We start from the raw sequence: 26,488 nt of genomic DNA, 5'->3' as shown, positions 1-26,488 counted from the left end.
TCCTCCTCTGTGTACTTGGATTTAAGAGGAAAAATAATACCAACCCTGCCTGACCTTGGAAAACCAGGAGTGCTCATACACCTGTTGTGTCCTCCCAGGCACAGTGGACAATGACAGGTTTCTGTCATGTCTTCCACAGGCTTGATGAAGGCAATATCATAATCCAGATGGTCTGAGAGGTTTTTTTTTTGTTGTTGTTGTTGGTAGTGTTGCTTCACACAGCACACTTTCTGTGTGGATTCATTGTGGTTAAGGTCATGCCTTCCTCAGAGGATTTGCTCTTTGGACAAGTCTTCCACCTTACCTCTAAAGGAATATCAAGGGTAAGGAACCAGATGCATCTTTTAATGGTCTCTTTCCTCCCACCCTGATGGCAGTACACTCTGCTCCTCCCTCAGCCATACCCTTTGCCATGCCAGATGTGCCTTTTTGTACAAACCTGCATAGTGGATCAGAAAAATAAAATTACATCAGCTTAAGCAAAAGGGAAATTGGTGATCTACTAAAATAAAGGCAAAAGGTTGGGTAGAGATGCAGTTTTATGGGAAAATAAATAGGGTAATCTGCTCATGTTAAAACAGAAGCAAAGATGGAGATGTAGTGAGCAGTTCCTCAGCACTGGATTAAACTGTGTATCGCTGTTCAGAGTAAGGCTCCAACCAGAGCATTTTGGATGCATAAAAGGGATCTAAATACACATCAGAAATAGTTAACGAGAACAAAAGCCTGCAGCTTTTCCCATCAGAAGTTTGTGACAGCACGTAATGCATGTCTATACCCAAGATTCAGTGCTATTTCTTGCTGAATGGGAATCCCACTTACAGCTCTGCAGCATAAAACCCGTCCTTCCCTGATTTGGCAAAGTGTATAATGACTCCCTTGTCACTAAAAGACATTTTTCCTTGCTCGTCTGCAGTGTGGGAACAAAAACCAGGGAAAGATTCATCCTTTCCCATCCCTGGAAACATGAGGTTTGATAGAAAACTGGAAGCTTTTTCTGCATTTCTTAGGTATGGGCCTGCAAAACTACTACAGGGCACTACTCAAACCACAAAGAACTTGAAGAATATTCTCTGGTGCAATGGATTAAGAGCAAATTTTATGGGGTTTAAAAGATGTTTCTTTTCTGTTCAGACTGTTCCTCTTTCAACAACTGCAATAATGTAGCTGAAGGGCATCAGCTGTGTTAAGTTCCCTGTTAAATGTTCCAGAATGTGAGTTCCCTGTTCTGCAGTGCTGAGCAGTCCATCCCTGCCTCGCAAACGGGGAATCAGGAAGCTCAGCGAGCCCGGCACAGCTGCTCCCGTCAGAAGCAGCAAGAGTCCCAAGGCAGGGTATGACATTCTGGAAGAATCGTCATTGTGGCTGTCAGGGAACCTCACGCGGGCTCCCCCGGGAATCGCCAGTTTCCGCAAGCTCTGCCGCTGGAAAGGGACTGTTTTCCCTTCGTCCCTGCCAGCCCGGGTGCGTGACCCTCCCTCGCACGTATCCTCTCTGACGTGTGTCCTTGGTCCCCTTCCAGGGGCCGTGACCTGGCACTCGGGCCCACAGCTGTGCGCCAGATCCAGCCCCAGCCTTCCCGCAGGGCCCTGGCCCCAGGGCCACCTCAGCCCCCCGCCCGCCCAAGGAGCCTGTGCTGGAGTCCAAAGGCTTCACTGCCCCGCAGGGCACTTTCAAAGCTCTCTGCACTGTATTTACTCACCTTGAATCTTTGCTGTTTGTGTCGAGCTACCTCAGTGCCAGAGGGGAATGAAATGTTTTTGAACTCCCACACAAACAGTTTCATATATAGACTGTAAACAGATGTTTTAATGGCCTTTTCCTGCACACCACACACAGCCTTTTTTCTTTCTCTAGTTTAGGCATTTCTCATTTCTGCAAACTTTTTACTTACTGTCTCTTCTTCTATCCTGCTTCACATTGAACAAAAGTACCACCTACACCTAACTCCACACTCATGTTTCATTTAAAGAGGTTCTCAGGAAGGTCTTCTGTAGCTTGTCCAGACAGCCTAACCAAAGGCAGAACTTCTGGAAGCAATGGGTTGCTTTTGTGAATTAGGGTCCCACCACAGACATGAACAAATTTCTTACTTCTTGTGGTCCAAACCTGTCAATGCAAAAAATAACAGGCATAGCACCAAAGGACTCACACTACAGGGAGGGAGTCATGTAAACAGTGTATAAACAATTTTAACTAAACTAAAACTGTTTTAAAAACCTTCAACCTGCTTCAGAAAAGTTGTTCTATCACAAACATAGATCTAGCCTGTAACAAAACATCAGTGTGATTTTGGTCACTAAACATTTTGCAGCCCCCTCCAGTATGTATATACACACACATTCCAGTGAAAATTGCAGCAGGAAAGGACTCCCAGTGCAGACTTGGAGCACAAGGGCTGCGTTACAGCTCCAGGGTTTGCTCTCATTTCAGTGGTGTTGTTGAACAACATCCATCACAGAACCGAAACAGGTCTCTTCTGCTTTCTCAGAAACACGTCTCATCTCTTCCCAAGATCCTTTTTAAGAAAGCAGTTATGGCAGCATGACAGTAAATTAACTCTTCATTCTGATGTTAGAGTGAGGCTGATGCTGAAAAAGAGCCTGGAATTTAGAAAACACAGATCACTATGTGAACAAGGAAGAAATTACAACAAAACAAATTGTAACATCACATTTTGCATTTAAATCAATGTAAAAGCTTTTCTAAAACTGGATTCTCTGAGGCAGTGGCATTTGGAGGATTTTCCAGACAATATGAACACAAGACAGCATTCAAATAACCTGCACACAGGATGTTCTGCCCAGTCCCAATCTGGAGTGCATCAGTTTGCGCTAAAACCAACACCAGAAGCAGTGTAAGCAAATTACCTACAAGCCTGCAAAAAGCCATCAGAGGAGGGAAAAGGCCTGACTTTTTATGCCTGTGTCATCCCTGAGGGTGTTGTGTCTGTGTCAGGGGAAGGACCTCAACCTCCAGCTGCCACTGGAGCTGCTTTAAGGGCAGTACAGCACAGGGCAGGCGCTGGCACTCAGGCCTGGACAGTTCTGTGTGCTTCCTGCACCACAAAAAGCTGCCTGCCAGCAGGTCTGCTGCAAAGCACAAACAAAGGGGTGTTCGGGCAGGATTCACTGCACCCCAAGCTGTGACCCCATCTCTGCTTTACGGTAAAAATTGTCGGAGGCGAGCAGGGACCAGAAGATGCCCGAGGAAGAGCGGGTCTGCCCTGCGGAGCTGCGCGCCGGCGCTGAGCAGCAGGTGGAGCTCGGAGATGTAATCCTGGCCAGCAGGAGTGCACGGCAGGCCTGACCCACATTCCTTAAGTCCTACTGCCTTTAACACCTCGGGGGACAAAATCTCCCCTTCATCACACCTGCGACACCACTGAAGCTGTCTCTAGTGCCTGTAGGCGAGCAGAAGGTGGCTGGAAGGGGGTGGAAGTCTGCAGCATGGTTTCCTTGCCTGTGTCCCTCCCGTTTGCTTTCTAAGCTTCCTTCACATGCCATCGAAGTGGCACAGCCTGTAGTATACTGAAAGCCTGATAATAAGACAGATGACATCTGTTTAGGTCACATATCTGAAAGGATTAATGCTCCCAAAGACTTACAAGCTGCAGCTTAGTACTCTGCTATCTGAACACATTGGCCCTGGTACATGTGATGGCTGTCAGCTCAAGGCTCAGCACTTCTACAGCTCGAGAAAGATGGAAGCCAGACACCCAAGCAACCATGGCAAAGGATGTGCACCATTCCCTTCATGGATACAGTAAAAGCCACAAGCAATTGTGTGCCAACTCTGGTGAAAGAGTTCCAGGGGAAAGAAACAACTTCATGGCACTGGTTTTGTCTGTGGCAGGGTGCTGAAAATGGGCATGGATATGTTCATTCCAGCTGGCAGAGGTGAAAAGGGAGCACAACCATTTTTATATGGGGCAGAACTGCTGTGTGCAAGTTGCTTTCTGAACAAGAAAAGGAACAAAATTTGCACTAATCCACATCACCCACAAAGCTGAGCCATCTCTTTCCCTTTAAAACCACATGGCTCTGTAGAATTGCTCCTGTGGAGGGGCAGGGGAGTGGGATGACCTGGACTATAGCCCCAACAGAAAGCACCACAGCTCCCTTCCTCAGCAGGCACAGGGGGCTTGCAGGACACACAGTACCTGCAGACACCAGCAGCCCAGGGCTCTGCACACAAGCTCACAGGCATTAGATTCCCCTGTTCTGACGAGGGCCAGCTGGATCTTGTGGCCTGTGTAAATAACAGTGCTTTGGAAGGAAGATTAATAGAATATTATAGTCTCCATTTCAGATCCATAGTTCTGAATGAAGGGAAAAGAAACAAAATTTAGAAATCAATCCTAGACCCTAAAGTCCCCCGAAAGGGAAAGACACAAGAGACTGACGCAGCAAGTTCCACTAAGTTATTTAACTGGTACCACGAGAGTTGATTAGAATTATTTATTTCCAACTCATAAACCCACATGCTGCCTCCTTTTCTCTTGCCAATTAACAGTATTACTTAGCACTAATAAACTGCTTTCATTTCCAAGGGGCTTAAGAAGACAAATTAATCACCTCAACATGTCTGAAAGGAACAGATGGCAATGAAGTATTAACATTGCAATTTCACAGTTGGAAAAGCTCCTGAGAGAGGGGGCAGTAGCAGTGTCTGGAGGACACCTACCTCAATTCCCTGTGTGGAGCTGGGGTCCCTCAATCTCACCTCCACTCTCAGCTTCTGCTTTAACCCAGCCTCACCACACATTACTTTTCCTACAGCAAAGCTACACTTTCTTACTCAGTTTTTAAAAGTGACTTACATCCTTCTAGAAGGCTTCTTACCTCAGCACATCTCCAGACAAGTCACTACTGCTTTGGATTTAAAAGACTAAATGTCTATCCAATAATGCAATTAGTCCAGCCTGTCATTATGCTTACTGGCTATAAGCAGAGAAGTGATCAGGCAGAAACACATTGCTCTGTCCATACAGTGGAGATGCTCTTTTTCCCTGAAACATCTTGGTTACATTTCAGTGCAGAACAGCTTTTTCCTCTTCTCACTCACCCCTGTTCCAGAGGACTGTGCAAAAGCATTGTTCTGTGAGGCCTTTTCCTCAGCTGTACAACAAAAATTTTCTTAAGCTACTTCTGGAAGGAAGATAGGCTTTCTGTGGAACAGGGGTTCCTAAAGCAAAACAGGTTCAGGTGAGGACCAAACAAACAAATACAAAGATTTTAATAGTAACTGATGTGACAATGACTAAACAACTGTTTAATGTGCTGTTTTGGCTTTTTTAAAGACCTGATTTAACTATGGATGGTTTTTATTTAAAGCATTAAGATAATACCCTCTATTTCAGTATTTAACCCCAGTCAAAGATTATCTCAAATTGGAACTGCAATGATAATAGTCAGTGCAAATGTCTGACAGGTTTTGGTCTCTCCTCTAGGAATGGTAACAGTAAACACCAATTCAGAATTAAATTAATTATTCTATCACCATTTCAGAATGATTTCAGCACATACTGATATTAGTATCAATTGCCTTCAATCTCTGCTGAGCCACTGAGCTGAGCATCTCAGCCCATTATCAATCTCAGCCCTCAAGTATCAATGTACAATGAAATCCTTCTAGAGACATTAGTTAGTGTCTAGGGACAACACAACACATCCGAAATACTGCATTAACTGGGGCTGTTCCTGCATGTTAAGGTAGAGAAGGCACACTGAGAAAAAAGCATTAAGCACCCAGTGTGCCAGTGCATCCCTCCCTGAGAATTCCTGGGAAAGGCAGCCCCAATCTGCTCAGCTGGAACTGCTACCTGAGCACTCTGGGGAGCAGAGGCAGCATGGTGCAATGCAAACTGGTTTTCAAATGGGTTTGAGAAAATAATACAGCCTATTTCACCCTAGCTAGACAAGCATCTGTGTTCAGCATTGACCCACTCAGTCATAAATCTAATGTGACTTTTCCTGCTACTTTATTTATATTTAAGAGTAGAATGTAATGGATGTGGATTTTCCTAAGTTAGAAAACATTAAAAACAGAGTTCTCACATTTCCAAGAGTAACACTTCAACAGAGAATTCTTAATATACAAAATGGCTGCATTTGATTTTTTTTTTTTAAACTGAACCCAAATGCAAAATTAATTCAAATAGCCCTTTTTTAAAGACTTTGTACAAGTAAAACAACTTGTTTTATCCCTGTACCTAATAATCAGATGAATGTTTGTTGTTGGGGTTTTTTTCCTCAGATTTCCATTATATTCTTGTACTTTAAACCTTTCCAAAAGTGTAGAAAGTCCTCAAGCATAAACACTACTTTTTGTAAATAACAGCAACCCTGATTCATTACATGAAGATTCAGAATGTCTGTAATGAGTGAGCCTCTGTTTTTCTGAACTTGCAAATCACTGGTATCCTTTGCCTTTACTCGTAATTTATTTTTCTCAATCAGGAATGATAATCATATTTAGGACTGTAGTAGCAAGTCATACCAATGCATAAACCATAAGTAATTGACACCACAACTGCATGAAATACAAGAATTGTTCCAGGTCTTATAATGCAATGAAGAATTCAAGAGACTTTGCCATATTATTCCATCCCTTCTGTAAACTCTCTCTTTCTGACCAGTTTGATACTGACCTTATTATATCATCTTCCTACAGCTGGGGGCTTTATTTTGGAGAGGTGCTTGGAATGGCAGGGGTGGGAAGGAAAATACAGTTTTTCCACATGTCAAAGTATGGATTACAATGGCCATGGGAGGAAGGTACCCTTGCTATTTTAAAGTTTTAGTTTGACTCTTCAGATCTTGAATTCTCCTGCACACCCGAGGACAAGCTAACAGACAGCACAAGGTTTTATACCACTATAATGCTTAAAATTCTCCAAGTGTAATGTTTGAAGAAAGGAAAAAAAAATCAATGTTCAATATTCTGGACCATAAAATAAGCCTGTACAGAAACTGCTTAGCTAAACTCTAAATAACAGCAGAGTAATTTTATTTAGTTACTCATTACTTCCTTATTCCTATTAAAGCTTCAATAAAAAGACTTTTAACATCCCGAATCATTAGCAGAACTTAGATGCTCACAGCTATAGCAGATCCTGAGTAAGACGTTATATTCCAGTGGCTTCACACTTGGTTTGTCTAAAACTCATTTTGAGCTCAGACCTCTTTGAGGCCAAAGTCCCAGGGTCTAAATGAAGCCTCCTGAACACAAGGTGAATTTCACAGGAGCCAGCTCTGTTAAATCCCACTTTGCCCAGGAGTGAAAATTTGATCTTGAACTACTCTACATTATTAAATTAATCACAGGACATTCCAGCTAGGAGATCCTATATTTAAGGATTTTATAGATGAATGTTTAAAGCTGTCCTAATCACCAGGGGTTCCTCTTGATATGCAAATGTCAGATGAACATTGTGGCATCAGTCTGTTAACTTACTGGAACAAAAACCAAACCAAACCAACAAAGCACAGCCCCACACATTTAAAGTAAGAGTCAGCAATTCCACAGCAGTAAGTTCTCAGGCACTGCAAGTTTTCCTTTGAGACAGAAATGAATGTTTCTCTTCTCTCTCATAAAAAAAATATTGCACATCTCATTTCCCCAAGAATCTTAGGCATTCACCAAAGGCACATATGACACTAGAAACAGTATTCTCAGCTTCTTTGACAAATCTTTTACTTCAAACAGGCCCTGCACTACAGCTGCATTACACTATCATAACAGGTTTCTCATTGAAAACTTGTTTGTGAAGTTGTTTCTAGAAGAAAATAAATCTTTAAGCTGCCCAAATGACCAAGGCACTCAGAATAACCTTAGGACTGTCCTTTGGGGAAGACACAAGGTCTCACTTTCAGCAGATGCCTGACGTCAGAGCAGAGAGGGAACACAAGACAGGCAAAGGTTACATGCAAACTGTCCCCTGTGGCTTATGCAAGAGCCAAACAACCACAGCTCAGGATAGATGCACATAAAAAGAACTCACTGGAAATTACTTTTAATGTAAGCAAACCAAAACTGCTTGTGAGTTGTAGGGCATGGTGGTGCCACAGACTAATCTGAACAGCTTCCGTTTCAGGTCTCTAAAACAAGCTTTCAGTAAGTAATTCACATTACATCAGTCATCTTTGGTAAGACTGTACATTTGTGTCAATCACTTGGTGAACATAAGTTCTGGATATTTAGAGTGTAATTCATCATAACTGCAAACTAATTGGAAAGTTGAAAGAGTGTCCTCCAACTGTACGTGAGCTTGCAAAGGGACGAGTTCAGATTAGCAACACTAAAATTACTTCACAGTTATGTAGAAAAAAGTTACAATTCTTTGTCATAGAACATTACACAAGTTTGTTATTTTGTCTACAGTTAAAGTGGGCTTATAGTCAGGATTATTAAATTAACAGCAAAACAGCTGCCAAAACAATTTAAGGGAATTTGATTTAAAGCTAAGAACTTTGATTAAAGCATTTTTACTAAATCTAAATTATTAAAATACAGAAAAAAAGTAATCATTATTTCAAAAAGATGTATCATTAAAAAAGAAATTCCATTCCTTACAATATAATTTAAAACTAACATAGAAGGAAACAGTGCTACACTAAATACAGTCAAGAGCATTTGGATGGCATTATTTAAGTATAATCTTATGTTTTCTCTTATATGGTCCAGCCATGGACTTCTCCTTGCTTTAAGGTATATTGATGATCACTGAACTTTTCCCACTCATCCTGATGTGGGCTGTCCACATATACTGTGTTAACACTTAAGAGTCAGCATTTATGTACAGTTTAAAAGCAGCACAGCTGTGCTGCACCCTACAGCTGTGCTCACTCCACTGCAGTACTGGAGCGAGCACAGCAGCTTGGATATCTCAGGGAATGCATCATTGTTCTGAAAGGCCTTTTCTTCCCAGTTTTTTCAGTGCGTGGCTCCTTATTACTTTTCCCAGCTGCCTCAGCAGGCTCTGTCTGGAACTGTTCTATTTGAAACTCGAGATGTTTTTGAATGGCTACCCCGAGGACTTCTGGATCCACAGATGCCCCATACACTTCCCACGTCATTCCTTCATCATCCCATCTCACTTCACGAACTGGAGATTTGGGGGCCTCCAAGCCCTGCTCCAGGTTCACCTCTGGGAACACATGAGAGTGACCTTCTGCTGCAGCTGCTGGGCTCGTTGCCACTGATTTGCATTCCATGGTTGGAAGAGTTTGTACCTCGGCATCTCTGCGCTCCAGAGCCGGTTTCAGGCCTTTGGTTATGTCATTCATAGAGGTCATAGTCCACATATCCTTAGTTGTCACTACCATGTCTGCACCTTGCTGGCTGCTCAGAGCAACACAGGCAGCCTCGGCTTCTGGAGGAGCTCTCTCCTGAGGAGCAGGTTGCAGTTGTTCTCCAGGAACGTTACAGCACTTCAGGATTTTCTTGGCATCCAGGCCTGATTCACTTACTGAAGAGACCAGCTTAGGATATGTCAGAATGTCTGAAGCAGAAAAGGAATGAAAGTAGCCAGGTGCTGCCTGCTCTTTTCCTGTCTCACTGACGGAGCACACCAACCGTGGGATGAGCTGGATGGATGGGATGGGCAAGGAGTGGCAATAGGCTGGGATGGTGGCATCTGCCTTCAAGGTGTCCTGCCTAAGACTGCAGGGCCCCACTGAGTTGTTGTGAACTGTCATCACCATGGGGGAGTAGGCAGAGTTGGGAATATTACCATAAGTCAGACCACCATGAATAATCCCAGGGGCTTGACTGAACGTTGTCCTGTTTGGGAAACTGTTTCCAGGCATGTGGGGTCCTAGAACAGCAGTGTGAAATGTGCCAGGATCTGTGTAAACAGTAGTGTTACGTGGAATACTGCCACTGTCAAAGGTATTTGTGGGTACTTGTTGGTCTCTAGGTAGGACAGGAAGATGAGTCACAAGGTTTTGATAGTGAGATGTGTTTTGATTTGTTTCTGATCCATATCTCTGTGTTTGGAAAGGCATCCCAGCCACTGGTGGACCATGCCTGCAGCCAGAAGAGCTTAGGCTGGGGTGAGCAGCACTGGTTTCTATGTGAGTGACATGAGTCTGCTGTTTGCAGCTGCAGGTTAGGTCTGAGTGGCTTCTCTGAAGGGCCATTCCTGATTCTTCCATTTCACACATGCCTTGCTGGTGAACAAAGCAGGCTGAAGAAACATTCTCAGCAGTGCTGCTCTTCACACACATCTTAGTGTCCCCCACTGCCCAGGATGCTGAGGACTGTTCAGTGACAAGTACATGGTTTGTATTCTTAGTTCTTCCCTCGGAATGGTCATTGACTGACTGGTCATTTATGGCTGGGACCTCTGATCCAAGCCCCATCATCCCAGGCTGTGAGGAGGACCATCCAGGACTCTGCACACTCCTTGCATCACTCCTGTTTTCCAGGATATGGCAGATGGTGCTACTATGGCTTTTCTTCAGCTCCTGCTTATTTTGCCTTTCCTCTAAACTCCCAATACAGGCCAGATTTGAGGAGCTCTTGGACAGGGGGTGACTGTTGACATTCAAGAGACTGTGACAAGGAGAACTTAGTGAGTCCTGGTAGCAGTGGGTGTGGAGCTGGTGGCTGTCAGATGACATGGCAAAAACCAGAGACCTGCAAGAAATGGTGGAAAAGAAAAAGACACAATTTAACTAGGAAATAAATGTACTGGAAACTATCATCTCTACTGACCTTCTGCTTGGGCTTTTTGCCTTTCGCAGTTAACAAGTACGTTCTAAAAAGCACAGTACTCTAGTCTAAGTGTACTCAGACCAGTCAGTTTCCATTTTCACTTCCCCAAAGAGTTTTTCCCTAAATTAGATACAATATTTTTTTTAAATTCTGGTGGGTTTTTTTTTTTCCCAATTTATAAAATACAAAAGGAAAAAAAATCCCCCTTGGTTTCTATCTTTTAACAATAATTATCTCAACATTACCAAGTATCATCTCCCCAAATTCACTGGAGCCATTTTTGGGACATCCAGAGATGTCATGTAACTTAAGCAAAGACAGAAGTATTTAAAAAATATATAGCTTTTCATCATGGTGATCATTAAGCCAATGATATTAACTGTATTGTCAAAACAACAAAAAAAAAGTTTAGTTTCAATCTCTTCACATTGTCATTTCAGAAATTATCCAGTCACTGATGGAGCTTTTAAACCTTAAAGCAGCAACAACTGAACAAGTTCTCCCTTTTCCCCATACCTTTCCTAACAAGCTTCTTGATATTTCATGTTACAAGAAGATCACTCTTTTAGTCCACCGTTTTCCCTGAGCCCACACAATTGTACAGCAGGAATGGACAAATGTGCAGGAATGGACAACTGTGACAGAGATGACATGAAACCCAAGGTAATGACCTCTACCAAGCCAGTGTGTGGTCACTGCCAGTGTTTCCAGAACAAATACTGCTGGGCAGCACTCCAGCTTGTGCTCACCTCTGGCACCACAGGAGGTGGCTGCAGAGGGATCCAGTGCAAGGCTGGAGGTGAAATTCCCCTCTCTCTGTAAGGAGAATCTGAACTCAGCACTGCCTCTGTTAAAGGTGCCTGCTCTGGGCTCTCAGGCTGCTCACCTTTGCAAATCCAGAAGTCCATGCTGGCTGTGGAAGGTGTGCACTCATGACACCAGAGGCAGGGTAAAAATGAAACAAGATCTTTAGCCAAAGTCTTGCAGTTCTTCTGTCCTTTTTTATAGTGCACTCAGTCATTTCTATTTTTAGAAAACCCTTGTTTCTACCCTAGTGCAGTACCCCAGACATTATTAACATTTATGTTAGCAGTTTCATATCTGAGGGGAGTTGTGATTGAACATTTTGAATCTCACCAGATTTAGAGATCCATTTTTGCTGATTGAATCAGATCTTCCACTGATTGACTACACATATTGCCTTGGTGTCACAGAGGTGTTGCAACATTTGCACAACTAAAGGTATTTTAATGTGCTCATATATATCTACATTTACCCCCAGAAATACATATATGTCTTTTCCACAAGAACTCACTGTGTTGAAGAGAAAAATCCAGAGTATTTGTGCATTGCTTCCAGGCCATGTACTACCAGATATTTTGTTGTGCAGATGTAGAGAGTGAAAGCCAGATTTTCTCATTTTAGACAACTTTCCCTCAGATCCACTCTGTGCACTCTGCCTCATTAGCAGGCCTCTGACAGAAACCTGCACAAGTTCTTGTGCACTATATCACTAAAATAAAAATGAATGTGTGGAATGAAAAGGTACAAGCACATGGTGAACAAAAGCACTCTGCAAATGTAACAGGGAAGTTCACTCCTACCATCAAGGACACCGTGGCTGCAATGGCTCACATTCAACCCTCTCATATGTGATCCTTTTAAAGTGATATTTACAGGCTTCAAGAGTCACGTACCAGTGTAACAGATAAGAATATGCCTTTTGCTCCCTCTGCCAACCAAGGCTCTACAGCTGATCCAGGCAGCTATCAGTGCTTGTAATTAATTTAATTTCCATTGTTAACATTGGCAGGCTAACAGGCTGCAATTTTCCCATCACCTGAAATCCACTTGTGTTGGCTGTTTTCCATCATTAAATTAAATTGAGTATGACAACATTAAAAAATAATAATATTTGCAATCACATTCTTACAAAAATTCTCATCGTGGGTTGTGTATCAGGGACTTGTGACCAGCAGCAATATCCTCTAGCATAGGGCTGCTCCAATTTGGACTGTATGCAGAAAAAAGGTGAATTCCCACCCTTCATACACGTTACCTCTCCTGCAGTCACTTCTGCACATGAGTATAGTCTGCCACACAGGGTTCAAAGGAGTCAAGAGGATTAAACACCAGAGCAATAGCTGCCCACAAGGTGAAAACCTTACATGTAATCTCTTTAAAAGATAACACCTGCAAAGGCTCTCACACACACCTGGATGAAACAACACTTACTAATGGAAATCCTCAGACACAAATATTGAGACTCAGATGAAAGAAAGCTTCAAACATACCCTGTTACAGATGATACAAGGCTGTGGGAAGTTTGGAGGGCTCTCTTGCAAACTTTACAGTACTCAAATACATGTACACAGAAACCAAGGCTCCATTTGCTTTCTTTAAGTAGCAATGGACATTGCTGCAGAAGCCTCTGTAACTGAAAGATGTGATGCATTTGAAACTCGTCACCTCACACACAACACATTCAGATGATGAAACAGAACAAACAGTGACATCACTGAAAGCAACACCCAGGGTGATGCTGGCAAGGAAACCTCCAAAGAAAACTCAGAAGAAATTTATTTTTGCCCCACTGCAGGTGAAATCATGACATATATTACACATGTAGACGTGGAATATTCTAACCAGCGACTCCCAACAGCATCTGAACACTGTTGCTCAGACAGACCAGTGTTCCACAGTAGCATAATTGCAATAATTCTCCTATGGCCTTGGGCCTTCCCAAACTCTGCATTTCACACATGCACTGCTGGCACTGATTGCTCAGGGTGCACAAAAATCCTCTGAGAAGAGGCCCAACGCTGCACACACACCTCCCGAGGTGCCAGACCTCCCACTGAGCCTGGGGTCCAGCCCATCCCTCCTGGGAAGCAGAAGGGGCTGGATGGTCCTTCCCACACCTCTGCCAGCGAGGGGCTGGGTCACGCACGGAGAATGAGGTGTGAAACTTTTCAAAAAACCAACCCCAAAACATGGAACTTTCAAAGTCACATCCATGCAACTCCTTTGTATTTTGTGAATCAGCTAATCAGGAATGGATTACCCACATGAAACATGGATAGAAGCACACTGATTTTGTGTGCTGATAGACACCCAAACCCTCTGTGCATGCTGGGCAAAGCAGCCTGCTTGGTTTAACTTTCATTTTAAAATGTAAAAATATTCCCTTCCTATAAATTATTTTACTCAAAAGTATCTACTTTAAGTTCTGAGTCTGTCTGAAAGATTTTGATTTGGAAGGAAAATCACACCAAAGGAAATTCACACCTGAATACACAAATAAGAAAGTATGAATTTTTGAGGCAGTTACTCTACTATGAATACATAGAAAATTGTTAGACAAGCAGAGAAAGGATTAGGATAGAAATGGAATTAACATCCACTATTTTTGGCTTAGCTTCAGATAGCTTATGAGGGGATCTAGGCTGCTTTCACTAATTCCACTGAACTACTTTAAAGCAACAAATGTGTATTTCACTATGACTTATGATTAAAGTTTTGACCTATTTAATGCACCAGTAAATTTAGTCTCAAAATATTAAATGCAATGTATGTTATCAACTGAAAAACCGTCACCGTAAATTAATTTTTATTCTAAAATCTTTTGGTATTTTTGTACTCCACACATGTAGTTTCATTGAAACTTTGATAACACTCTCATCTTTTAGTCTGAAACTGTTCCGCCTTGTCCTATCTGCCCACATTTAAAGTCCTTTTCCCTCTTCTTTAGGAGCCCTCATTTACTACTTTGTTACTATATCAAGTTAACAGACAGTGAGGCAGTGAGAATCACCTGGCACGTTGAACAACACAAGTTACCCACAGAATTTGGGAAGAGTCACAGAAATGTAATACTATTTACTAGAAGTATGCATGCATTGCCAGAGACTTCTCTAAATCTTCCACAGTTATTTTTTCTTTATAGAAGTCTGATGGCCAACCCACAAGTCAAGAAGATTTGTAATAATGACTGCAGCTGTTTCACCCATCTTCACTTGGCTGGTCATACAAGAAAAATCCTTTTTTTATTAATTTTATGCTTTCAAAATCAGCATCTGACTGCAAAATAAATCATAAAATCAAAGCCAATCTCAGGGATGAGAGCACTAATATGCAAATGTGGAATTTGGAAAAGCTAAGCAATCTAATCCATACCACATTTTTGGATGATGGTTTATTTTTGGATGCTGACCAGGACCCTCCATGGCAGCACTAGCCCTTTCAGAGAAGACACCTTCTGAGAAGTGTTAGGGGCTTGCAAGGTCTTTGTCCTACATTTGCTCCTTCATTTGCATCATTCTGGCCCTGCTGTGCAATAATCTGCTCAACAAAGTAAACACAGAATTTCTGCAACACCAAACTCCAAGACAAACACAATTATATTTTATACAAGAAGAACAGTGTCATTTTAATTAACTTAAGGAATATACTGGAATAGAAGGCTGCTAGATAGAGGTTCTTAACTTTATTTAATCTTATTACAAACACCATGGTAATAAATTTGAAAGCTAAGAGCATTTTATGGCTAAAATGATCAAATTTCAATTACACCCTAAGGGGCAGCGGTCACTTAGCCATAAACACTGCTGACCCCTGCCTGGGGCACAGGACAGCACATTCAGGAAAACCTGCATTTCTGCCCAAACAGCCAAGCTCCCTCAGGTACCAGGAACAATTCAGTATGTTCACACTGGGTTCTCTTCAGGCCTGGTCTTTTATAAGCAGTGTGGCTTCCTTACTGCAATCCATGACTAAACTTCTAAGATACATGTTTAATGTGGAAAAAATAACATAACAAGGAACATCATCTAATATGATCTTAATTTCTTTTAGAGCTGTACTAGTTTTACAGAAACTTATACCATCAAAATAAAAAAAAAAGAGTGTGCTTATGTCTAAAAATTGTCCTTGCTTGTCCACATGGAAAACTACTTGCACAAGATAAGAAAGATCTGTTTTGCTTTAGACAAAGATTGGCATGATAGCATTATGAGATCTGATGGCCTCTCCCTAACTACTACTACCACTGAAGGAAATAGTTCATTAACAGTAATCACTAACATTTACATTGAGGGGGGAGTCAAACCACTCCAGAGGCATTGGCAAAACAGGATTAGCCATGGTAAAAAGCTTAGAGATTCAAGTGTCTGGGATTAGGAGTTTTGTTGTTCTTGTTGTTGGTTTTTTTAATTTTTTTTTTTTTTTTGTGAGGTGTAAGTGAAAGGAATAAACAGGAGTTACAGCAGGGGAAAAGGTATCACTTGTCCGGGAACAAAAAAATTTCTCTAAATTCTATCAATACCAAAAATAATTTCTCAAAATTCTGTCAACTAGATTAATAAAAACTCAGGTTGAGACCCCAATCACTTAGCTTTTAATCCATCATCTTTCTGTAGGCTTTCCATTTTGGAATAGCATTATAAACAAACCATGCCTTGTTCAGTTTAATCTCCTAATGCCCTTTTGTAAATATTTTCTATCATCCTAAGTATTTCCAAGTAGCAGCCAGATCTACAGGACAGAATGGCTGGGGCATCCAGAGATACCAACAGACAGATGCACACTTGGTATACCAAGGGACTGGGTTGTTTCCCAGTTCTGCACTGCAAGAGGCACTGGGGACAGGGGGACCATGGCACTGGGACCATAATTCACCAGAGGGAGGGGGAGTACACTTGGCAGGCTGGAAAACATGAGAGCAGGAGAGCTGTGACCCTCAGTGCCCAGCACTGCCAAAGCAGAGGCCTTGTGCCAGATGTCCTTACAAAGCCACTGGTCACAGCCTCGTTAGTTTCTGCTAATTACTGCTTGGGCTGCCAGGCTTTCCTGAAACACTTCTGCCTGTTGCCCACGCTGTGCTGAGCACACTGGGCAGCAATCTCTGCAGTGACTGGTGACAAGACTCAGAGAGAAGAGTCCCCTTCACCCCGAGTGGCAATGAGCCTTGGCTCTCTCCTTCCTCAGGGCACAGCTGAGACCTCTTCCCCAAAGGCTGAGGGTGCCCTGGTCCTTACCAGTGGCCTCAGCAGGAGATAACTAATGAGTTGCCACATCAGAAAATGAACAGATTCCAGCATTTGCCCATGCATTCACCTCACTGTGGAACAACAAGGCCACTGGCCACAGCTTAGAAGAGCCAAGCAGGAAGGTCAGCATTCCCTTTGCAGATCAGGGACAGCCCACAGCCCCAGCACAGCCTGAGCAGAGCTGACAACTCTGAATTCTAAAGATAGAAAGGGCTAAAATGAAAGTGCCATGAGAGAGGAGCCTCATAGGGATGAACCAAAGGAGACAATTTCAGTGACACCTTCAGCTGAATTCCCAGGAAGGACAATTCACACAGCTGTAAATACATTATTGGGAAATCAGAGAGAAATGCACTCTGTCACAAGGGAGGCATGTGTTGGGACATTGTCCTGACACCACCACATGATTTACTACTGCAACATGTGGCATCTTCTTTGCCACCTTTTTTATTTAATCATCTATCCCAGAAACAACTTCAAAAATCTCTTAGACTTCATCTTTTTTTTGGCAGAATTTTATGAGCAAAACATTACTCCCACTATATCTCCACATGGAGATCTGCCTCAGCATACAAACTACCCTACAATACACCCAACAGAGATATTGTACAGTCATATTTTGATGCTCACTTTTACTGTTTGACAGCTCACTTCTTTAAAGCTCATCTCTGCAGATAGAAGACTTAAAACTTTAATTACAAATTAAATATGATGACATGGTCATTTAATCAGCTGTTTTCACCAGCTGGGGCTTAAAAAAAATCAAATATAATGACAGCAGACAACATTGACCTAGAATCATGCTTACAGTGAATAGTGCATGCCTAAAGAAGTGGTATATTAATATAATTGTCTTTCTGGCTTAGGCAGAACAGAATTAAGCAAAATGAAACTGTTAATTCAGATGCCAGGATTATGCTGCTAAGAATTGATGGCTACTGATATTCACTGGTATTGCAGAAGTCCTGTGACAAAAATATTTGATAGTTTCTTTAGGAATTCATATTTAATATAGAAAATATGCAGTGGCCTATCCACATTTGGATTTATTTCAGAGACAGACACTAGTGAGCCTTTTCCTCTTCACAGCAGGGGATCAAATCCTATTCCTTCACATGTTCCAGCTTGGAGGAGACAGAATGGGTCTGGTGTTGAACAACTCAGGCTCCTCAGAGCATCACTTTTGTACCCACTCTTCAGCCCTGAGCAGACCAGCTCCAAAGCAACCCCACTGCCCTGGAACTCTGCAGAAACACATGGCCAGAGCTTTGCTGGCCTCTGTCAGAGGCCCAAGCCTGCCAGCTGTGTGAATCACAGCTGCCTGGGCAGCAGCATGAACTAAAAATCATACAGAAAACCAGAAGCTTGCTTACAGCCTCCTTCCAATCTCAGAGTACCACCTGCCAAAAGGCCAGCAGTTTGCACATCCAACAAACTCCACCCAAACTGGCTAAGTGATTAGAATGTCTACTTGCAAATTAATGCGTTTTAGTAGAAAATATTCAAGTAATAATTTTTGCTGTTTGCTTGAAAGCTTAACAGTGACAGTTAGAGGGCAGGCACAAACAGCTTATCCTCCCTGCCCTCCGGACATCCCAGCTTTAATGGCACTGCACTTCTGTGTGAGGGCAGTGGGACACTCCTCCCTGCCAGGTGATCACACCTGTGACAGCTAAGGCTGTGTCCCAGCCTGTGTCAGAGGGTGCACAGTCTGTGTGTGTGCTCTGTGCTGGCTGCAAGGAGGCAGAAAAGCACAGAGCTGAGCCTAAAGTGCCCAGCCTCCCCATAAAACTCACTCCCTTGCCTCAGTGTTGTGCCAGCAGAGATAAAGGCTTTACAACCAGCTGCAGTGGCAGACAAAGGAAGCTCAAATCTGCCTTAAGAATACTGAATATACAAACATATCCACAAGCACAGCAGCTTTTCATGTTCACATATCATCCTTAATTGAAGGATGGCAATTCCTACAGCAGCATCAAACAGCAATAATGGTGATATAAACAAAGATCTCCAAAAATCTCCATTAGGATAAAGACAATAGATTAAGCCAATTAGATTGAAGGATGCTTCACCAAAATAATTAAAGATGGCTCATTATTCTTTAACATGTGATAGCTGAATCTCTTTCCTACCTAGAAAAACCTGGCAACTTACCTAGCAAAACCTAGAAACTGATCTTTATCCCCTGTTTCCCCCTTGACTGAACACCATACAAGGGTGTAAAATCCCCTTCAATTCTTTATTTAAATAAGAGCATCTGTGAACTGTATGGAAAACCTTGGAGAAAAGAATTCAAAACCACAATCCATCTATCTCTAGAAGCTGCTCTCAGTGGTGGCAGAGAGAAGACTGGCTTTGACATTGTGGACTGAGAGAAAACTGACTTCCAGAACTTAAAAACAAATTGCTCAGTAATTAGAAAGAAGAAACAATTGCTTTCTAATTCTGTCTGTGCTCACTGACATAGTGTATGACCTTGAGCAAGTCATTCTCTTTGTGACTCAGTTTATACATCTGTGACTCACAGATTAGATGCAGAAGCCCCTGATGTAGGTATTTAAAGGCTTAATTCATGATTGCAGAGCACTCTCAAATCCTAGAATAAAAGATATTAAATATAAGATGCTGAAGATAATGTATTCTGGCCCTTCTTTTGTAATATTTGGATTGGAAGAAATAAATAGAGCATTTCTACAGGAAGTTCTTGTTGCACTTGCAGAAAACTCACCTTACCAGTAAAGTTCAGACACTATCTGTGCTTCAGAAGCATAACTTTAAAGCACCCCCTGCAACTTTCCAGCATCATGAGCACAAGTCATCTCAAATACTCAAGCTCAGCAGAGTTTCTCAAATTAGGTGTTGTATGTATATACTCTCTATACCATATGCATGCTGACAATATGTATTTTGTATATGCATGGTATATTAAGTAGCAATGATTAATTTCTATAAGCAGCTTCATTAAACTTTCAAAGCAGAGTTGTCACAACTGCAGACCACGTTGTCTTGCAGTGCCACATGCATCTGTAGGCTTTTATTTACTATGGTGAATTTCTCATGAAAAAGAAATTCTGTGACTAATTTAAGCCTTCAGTTCACACTGCAAGCTGTCTTTTATATATGCTTAAGCTGGAAAAGAGCTGGCAACCTCTATCCAAGGGGCTGAGTATTGAAAAGAACTAAAAAGGGACTAGCTAATCATGTTTCATAGCATTAAAAGGTGCCATTGTAGTATGAGGTAGCTTTGAAACTATTTAAACAAGGAATATGGGAAGAGGAAGTTTTCATTTCAAATTTGGTGTTTTGTCATAAAAAAACACTATGTCAAAGTGCAATTTCTGTCTCTCAGAAAAGCAACTGTCCCAATTCATCTGTGGTCAAATCAGACCCATGTGGGGAACCATTATCTATAGTTTTCAGAGAAATCTGAAAGGGATGAGAGGGAACACTTCCCTATTCTCTCAAGACTGAGAGAAGAAAAACACTAGATCTTGGCTAGAGGAGAGCCCCTGCCTCCCAAGGCTTGATACCAGAGACTGTAAGGAGAAAAAAACCAAGACAGAGTAAAGTAACTGCCCAAAGCAGCAGACCAAAGCTTGCAAGTACTTTGTCAAATCCAAGTATGTGTAGGAGTTCCTCTAGAACTAATGTTTACACCCTATGTAAACAAAGAAGTTTCCCCTCCTCTTGGTCAATCTGAATCATAAACCAAGCTGCAGAGTTCTCCACTTCCTTATTAACATGTAATAATGTCAGAATCACAAAGTTTTGAGGTATAAATTTGAAACAACTCAAGAGCTGCAAGACAATTCAGTTCCAGTCATCATTCAGGTAGAGGAAGATCCCACCTGTGTGACATGGACAACTAGAGAATAACTCTTCAGGCATCTGCTGTTAACTGCTAGGAACAAGATACTGATTATAAAGAATAAAGGCTCTGCTACAGGAATACTTTGTTTTTCAAACATTGGTTTGACCATATTCAAGACTCACTCAAGAACCCTAAGAAATCTGGTCTGACCTCATAGCTGTCTCTGCTTTGAGCAGGAGACTGGAATAGATGAAGTTGCAAAGTCCCTTCAAAAATGACTTTTAATTATTCTTTTCATAAACTCATGCTTTTATCCACCAATGCCAATGAATGTCATGTACCTTCTCAACTTGAGAAGCTGAAATGTCCAGCCATTTTGCAATACTGAACCACTTTTAATTGATTAGTGGAACCTGTACATTTACTGAAACCTCAGTACCTTTTACTGAGACAGGAATGACTTTGGAAAGGAAGCACAAAGGTGATCTACAGGAAAAAGTTTCTTTCCAATCCATTAGCACCTCTGTTGTTACTAAATCAACAAAATCACTCCACCCTTTTCACAGTTTAGAGGCCATTGAGAACCAAATAAAACTGCTATAACAAGATTTATGTTTTTCCTTGATGTTTCAAGAAGCATTGATCTTCCCTGCTCAGTCATAAATACTGAACTTTCCCAGCAGATTCTCTGCAGAAAGCAATAATTTAAAAATTCTTTAAAAAAAAAAAATCAGTTTATGAGAGCTAGGGTGGCTTTGTGCATTCATCATCTCTCAAATTTCCATGTCAGGTGTGCTTAGCTTGAGCTAGAAAGGCATTGGATCTTTCACTTCAGCTCAGATGAACTGGTTTCTGTCAGTCTTCTGCACCGTTGACTGGAGTAAAGCTCTGCAAGTCAAATGAAGGTCTTACAACTGCTCAATCCCATTAACCTTCATTTGCACACTCAGGTGTGCCCTTGCTAAAGCTTAATTAGCAAATATTCTGCAGATGGAGAAAGACTCCCACTCCTTTCTCTGCTTTGTATTAAATCCACACTGTGCACAAGCCAAGCCATCATTTTGCAAGAACTTCCCCACACAGGAACAGGCCAGTTTAAAGGTGATCTTTCTTATGAAGGTTTTTTTGGGGCAGAATGATGCTTGGCTATAACCCACATGTTTAATGTTCACACACCAAACTAGGAAAGACCTGGCTGGTCAGCTTCATTTAGTTGGCCTGACCCAATTCCCATGCTCTGAGTGCATCTACCTAAGCAACCCCAAAGTGATTTTTTTTTTTTTGTGGTTCCTGTTGCTAAAGATAATTTGTCAGAGTGGAACTTTACTCTGAAGAACTTGAACAGATTTTCTAAATGGAAGAGGCCATCTTCTCCCCAACAATCTCCAAAGCAATGTTAGGAAATACTCCTAAAGGAGACTTCTTAACATACAGATGGACTACAACCTGCACAGCTGTAGATTAATTCAATTGTTACAAGGCAGCCATAGGAAATATTGCATCAAATTATCTTAACCAGAGAAAAGCTCAGCAGTATCTTTCAGTTCACTGCCTCTCATTGTATCCCTCGTGCAGATATTCCTGACCACTGTACTGCAACATTTATTTTCATTTTGCTTTTACAGAAAAGATCTCTCTCTCACAACTGTAATGTTGCCCCCAAACCCCCCATAAAAAAGGCTATTCAAAGTTTGTTTAATTCACATCTTCCCGAATCTTAATATCCCAGAGAGATACCGTGTACGCATACAGCTTTATTGTTTACACCAGTTAAAAACCTCTTAATTCTTGCAGCTTCACTGTACACAAATAAAAGGCTGGTGCCTGCAGTCCCTATGGTGTGGCTCATGGCCATGGAAAATTATTTAAGAAAAAAAAAAGAGTTCAAGGCTGACAAAGAAAATAAAGTGCAACATCATTTGCAGCCTATGATTCCTGCTGGACTGTTGCTCTTGGGGCAAAACGGTTTGAGACTAGAAACAATGAAATATCACACACCTGCCAAAGATACTTGCTGCAATAAAAATATTGGTATGATAACAAAAATAATATTTTTTTCTGATTAATTGGAAAAAATACTTGCAGAACAAATATCATTAATAGGGATCTTTCAAGTCCCTAGCCTTGGAAAGCATCATTCCTAGGCTGCATTCTCCTGCAAAATGTATAACATCTTGCAATTCAAATACAAGGGACCAGAGTGAAGTACACTCCATCCTCATCTAAAAACGTTAACTCCAGGGCAAAGGAATGAGCAATTTAGTCTCTCTAACCTGCAGAAGAGTACACTGGAGAAGAAACAGTGCTCAAAAATAACCTGCCTGCAGTCAGGTGTAACAGTATCTCACTGGTACAAACAAATACCTCTGTCCATCTGCAGTGGTTAAAAGCTACCTCCAATTTACCCTTTGTCATTGCCCTAACAGAAGGAAAGAAAGAAAATCAAACTTCAGAAGTCTAATGATCCTCAATAACAATTCTCCTCTGTTTTACCTTCCCTCATACATTTTTATTTTTTCAAGTGCAGTTGGAATATGCATGGTTTACTATGGAAGGAAAAATGTGGACTTGACATGGCTATCTGATGGAAATTTATCACATTTTGTATTATAAACTAACTCTGACACTACAAGGCCATATACAATTTACTGCTCTTGTTTAAGCAGCCCAAAATAACTGTCAGATAAACTAAATTGCAATTCCAGCTTTCCCTGAAATACAGTTAAGATAAAATGTCTGGACAATAAAAGTCAACAAAACCTTATAATGATATTTAAGTATTTATGGAGTAATCAAGACATGGCATGAAAACACAAAGCCTCATCTAATCCACCCTCCTGAGTGAAAACTTCTCAAAACCTAATTGTTTTACACAGAGACTCCATGCAGAGGTGTCTCAACTCAGATCTCACTACAGCTGATGTCCTGCAAAAACTCAGACACACTAAAACAGATAACCAGACAACCATCTGCAAGCATTCATCAATCTTTTGATGCAAGACAACCCCTGATAGTTTTGTATTTTTGTATGACATTATTACTTAGAAGCATGATCAATGGAAGAGAGGTAGATTTTGATCTATATAAGGTCCATCTCACTTGTGTCTGAGATCAACATCTTGCAAAATGTATTTATCTTTCCTTTCCTATCATCTTTCATGCTTAGAGTTCTCTAAATGGAAATAACTGCCTGCTCCCCCTCCCTTTTCCCTCTTCCCCTAAAATCCAGGAGTGCATCAGCACAGACTCTTGTTTTTAATCACAACATATACAGAAAATAGTCTTCTACTTCTGAGGATTCTGATATAAAATATTAATCTAGTGACAATAAAAAACAAACCAAATCAAATTTGTGACTTTGGAAAAAACACATTTTGGTTTAAGAGAACAATGTTATTTGCCATTTTAAATAGCAATTGACCATTTATGTAGGAAGGGAAAGTGCAAAATAAAGCTGATATGCAGAAAGCACTGAAATATTCTTCAGATTTTTTATTGTTGGATATTCCTAGGAATTTAAAGAACATGTGATACACATGGTGGAAAACAGCAAGGTAAACGATTCTCTGGCACCTTAGTACCTTAGTAAAAGGCAGAAATTTAGAGCAATAAAATTTACACTTTTCTCTTATTTTCAGTATCCAAACACTAACATGCACACAAGAGATAATCAAAAAGCATCTTCATAAACTCACAGGTGTTCAGAGGAATAAGATGAACAAGCTTATAGGATTTTTCTCCCCCAAAGAAACAGTGACATGGATACTCTGGAAATATTTACTAAAAGACAAACACATACACATGTAAGTGAAAGACATCAGCACAAAAAACCCACCTTCTACAGAACTGCATTAAATTCTATTAAAGTCATAGTTCCCATCATTTCAGAAAAAGAGAAAGCTACCATTTCCTGGGATTTTCAGTCCAGCTATCAACCCCCTGCTGCCAACACAGCACTTACAGAAGCCTGGCTCTGTCTCTGTGCAGCTCCTCTCCCTTCCCTTCCCCTCCTCTGCTTTGTTACTCTCCTGGCAGAGCGGAGAGGACTCGGTGTCCTTTCAGGAGACAGAGAACTGCCGTGGTCCTTACCTTCCCCCCACTCAGAGATTGCACATCCAGCTTCCCTGCACAAGTTACTTGGAGGGTGTTTAAAAACAGATGCTCAGAAATCTGAGGAGAACAAAAGCCCAAGGAGTTCAGATTTCCTCTCCTTGATCCGCCTGATGCTGTTGACACTAAGGTGAGCATATGAGAAGGGGAAGGAGGTGGGATTGTCAGAGAGCATCAAAGGCAGGAGATTGGGAGGGGGGTTCCCTCTGCCTCGACGTGGCATCCCTTCATGGCTCCCCCCTTGGCTGGAGAGGAAATAAAATGGAGCCCAGGAGGGAGGGAGAGAGATAATCCTGCAGCTTCATCTGATTAGAGAAACTGGGCCTGTGCAGAGCTGGCAGTGCCGCCAGGGAAGCACAGGGAGGGGAGGCAAACAGGGGCAGGAAGAGGAGGAGCAGAGGGGGAGGAATAAAATTGTAAGAGTTAAAGGAAAATTATAAAAGCTATACAAAGTAACTGAGTCCTGGGCCAAGGCATCCTGGTATGTGAGGGTATCAACCCTCATATAAAGGGGAGATCACCAGTAGGAAACACCCATTGCTTCTGGTAACATGGAACAATCAGAAAGAAAACAAATCAAACCCCAAGCCCAGAATGCATCCCTCCTGTGGGCACAGACTGGGAACAAGGATGTATCCATGGACTGCAAAGAGTGGGATTGTTTGTGCTGAGCAGGAGAAATGGAAAAGCAGTATGCTACAGAAAGATTCTAGATTGTGCCAAATAGGACACAATTTAGAAACCATTTTCTATTGCAAGCCATTTCCCAGAACCTGTTTCCACTTACTTACACACATCTTAGTTGAACCAAAGTGACTTCCAAGGAGTTTGTGTCAACACACACATCGAGGAGCTCGCAGCTGAGGCTGCCCTCCCACAAGGCTCCCACTTGTGCCATGTCCCTCTCCCACACCTGGCACAGGTGTTTCTGGGCTCACAGAGTGTGGCCATCCCCACCCCTGCAGCGCTGTGTCCTCGCCCTCAGCCTGACACAGGGGCTCAGCCAGGCACAGGCAGGGTCTTGGGGGTGCTGCTGTTGGGTATCCCCCACCCCATCCTCGCCCAACAGGAATATCCTGCCTTAAGGAGACAGGCACACAGCTCCTCCAGGCTGCCAGGCGTGACCTGTGGTGCATCAGGGAACATCAAGGACAGGTGTGACCAGAGGAGTCTCGTCCCCATCCACAGTAGCCCATTTTTGTATAGAATCTCCTCTTTCACTCACCTTTATGAGGGGCTACACTCAGTCCTTTCCCAAGGATCACTCAAAGTTTCCACATTGTGAGCTGCTTTTATTCTTTTCTGGCCTATACCTTCCATTTAGAACTTCACACAAGGGAGGGTGGTTGGATCTCCAATGGAGCAAGAAGCATGCCAAAACATTAGAAAAGAACCCTTTCAAGTCCTCTTTCTTTCTGTTCAGGAAGCAGTTAATAATTCTTGTAAATCACTTCCAGCAGTTCTCAGTTTGCTCCTAAGCCTGCATCAATACCCTCCCATCAGACCTAGCTCAGCTGAGAGGGGGATCAGCACCCCTCCCAAATTCTTTTAGGAATGTACAGTTGTTCCCTGAGTCTTCAGAATGGGCTGCAAAACCAGTAATTTCCTGTGTGCTTCCAGGCTTTGTTCCTAAGATGCACACCCCCACAGACTCACTGAGCAATCACACCCTCGGGCTGCAGGTCATGAAGCATTTTGGGGTTTAAGAGCCATACACGGGTCAGCAGCAGCTTTCTGGCTGCATTATTTTACCTGCCATGTGTTAGAGCAGTGAAGCAGAGTAGGCACTTGCAGTCAG

At 42.1% G+C, this 26,488-nt stretch overlaps 2 protein-coding genes across 4 annotated transcripts in view; one reads left to right on the top strand and one right to left on the bottom strand.

Annotated features, from left to right (window-relative positions):
- Positions 1-6,426: 6,426 nt before the first annotated feature.
- Positions 6,427-25,629, bottom strand: GPRIN2 (G protein regulated inducer of neurite outgrowth 2). 3 transcript variants are annotated; one of them, XM_064430185.1, is made up of 2 exons: positions 25,482-25,629; positions 6,427-10,644 (listed from the first exon to the last, which is right to left on the bottom strand). In XM_064430185.1, exons 1-2 carry the CDS (start codon positions 25,586-25,588, stop codon positions 8,847-8,849), a joined length of 1,905 nt encoding a protein of 634 aa, XP_064286255.1. In that variant the 5' UTR covers positions 25,589-25,629; the 3' UTR covers positions 6,427-8,846. The 3 variants fall into 3 exon arrangements, with proteins under 3 accessions (XP_064286255.1, XP_064286256.1, XP_064286254.1); XM_064430186.1 differs by lacking the exon at positions 25,482-25,629 and adding an exon at positions 24,416-24,543; XM_064430184.1 differs by lacking the exon at positions 25,482-25,629 and adding an exon at positions 13,017-13,185.
- Positions 24,680-26,488, top strand: part of LOC135306374 (synaptotagmin-15-like) — a 21,350-nt gene continuing 19,541 nt past the window's right edge. Inside the window, exon 1 of the mRNA XM_064430190.1 lies at positions 24,680-24,820. The gene's annotated coding sequence lies outside the window, so the exon portion shown is untranslated. The remainder of the gene's footprint in view (positions 24,821-26,488) is intronic.

Source organism: Passer domesticus, chromosome 8 (genome assembly GCF_036417665.1).
Source record: "Passer domesticus isolate bPasDom1 chromosome 8, bPasDom1.hap1, whole genome shotgun sequence".
NCBI classification, from domain to species: Eukaryota; Metazoa; Chordata; class Aves; order Passeriformes; family Passeridae; genus Passer; species Passer domesticus.
This window is presented reverse-complemented; position numbering and strand designations above follow the sequence as displayed.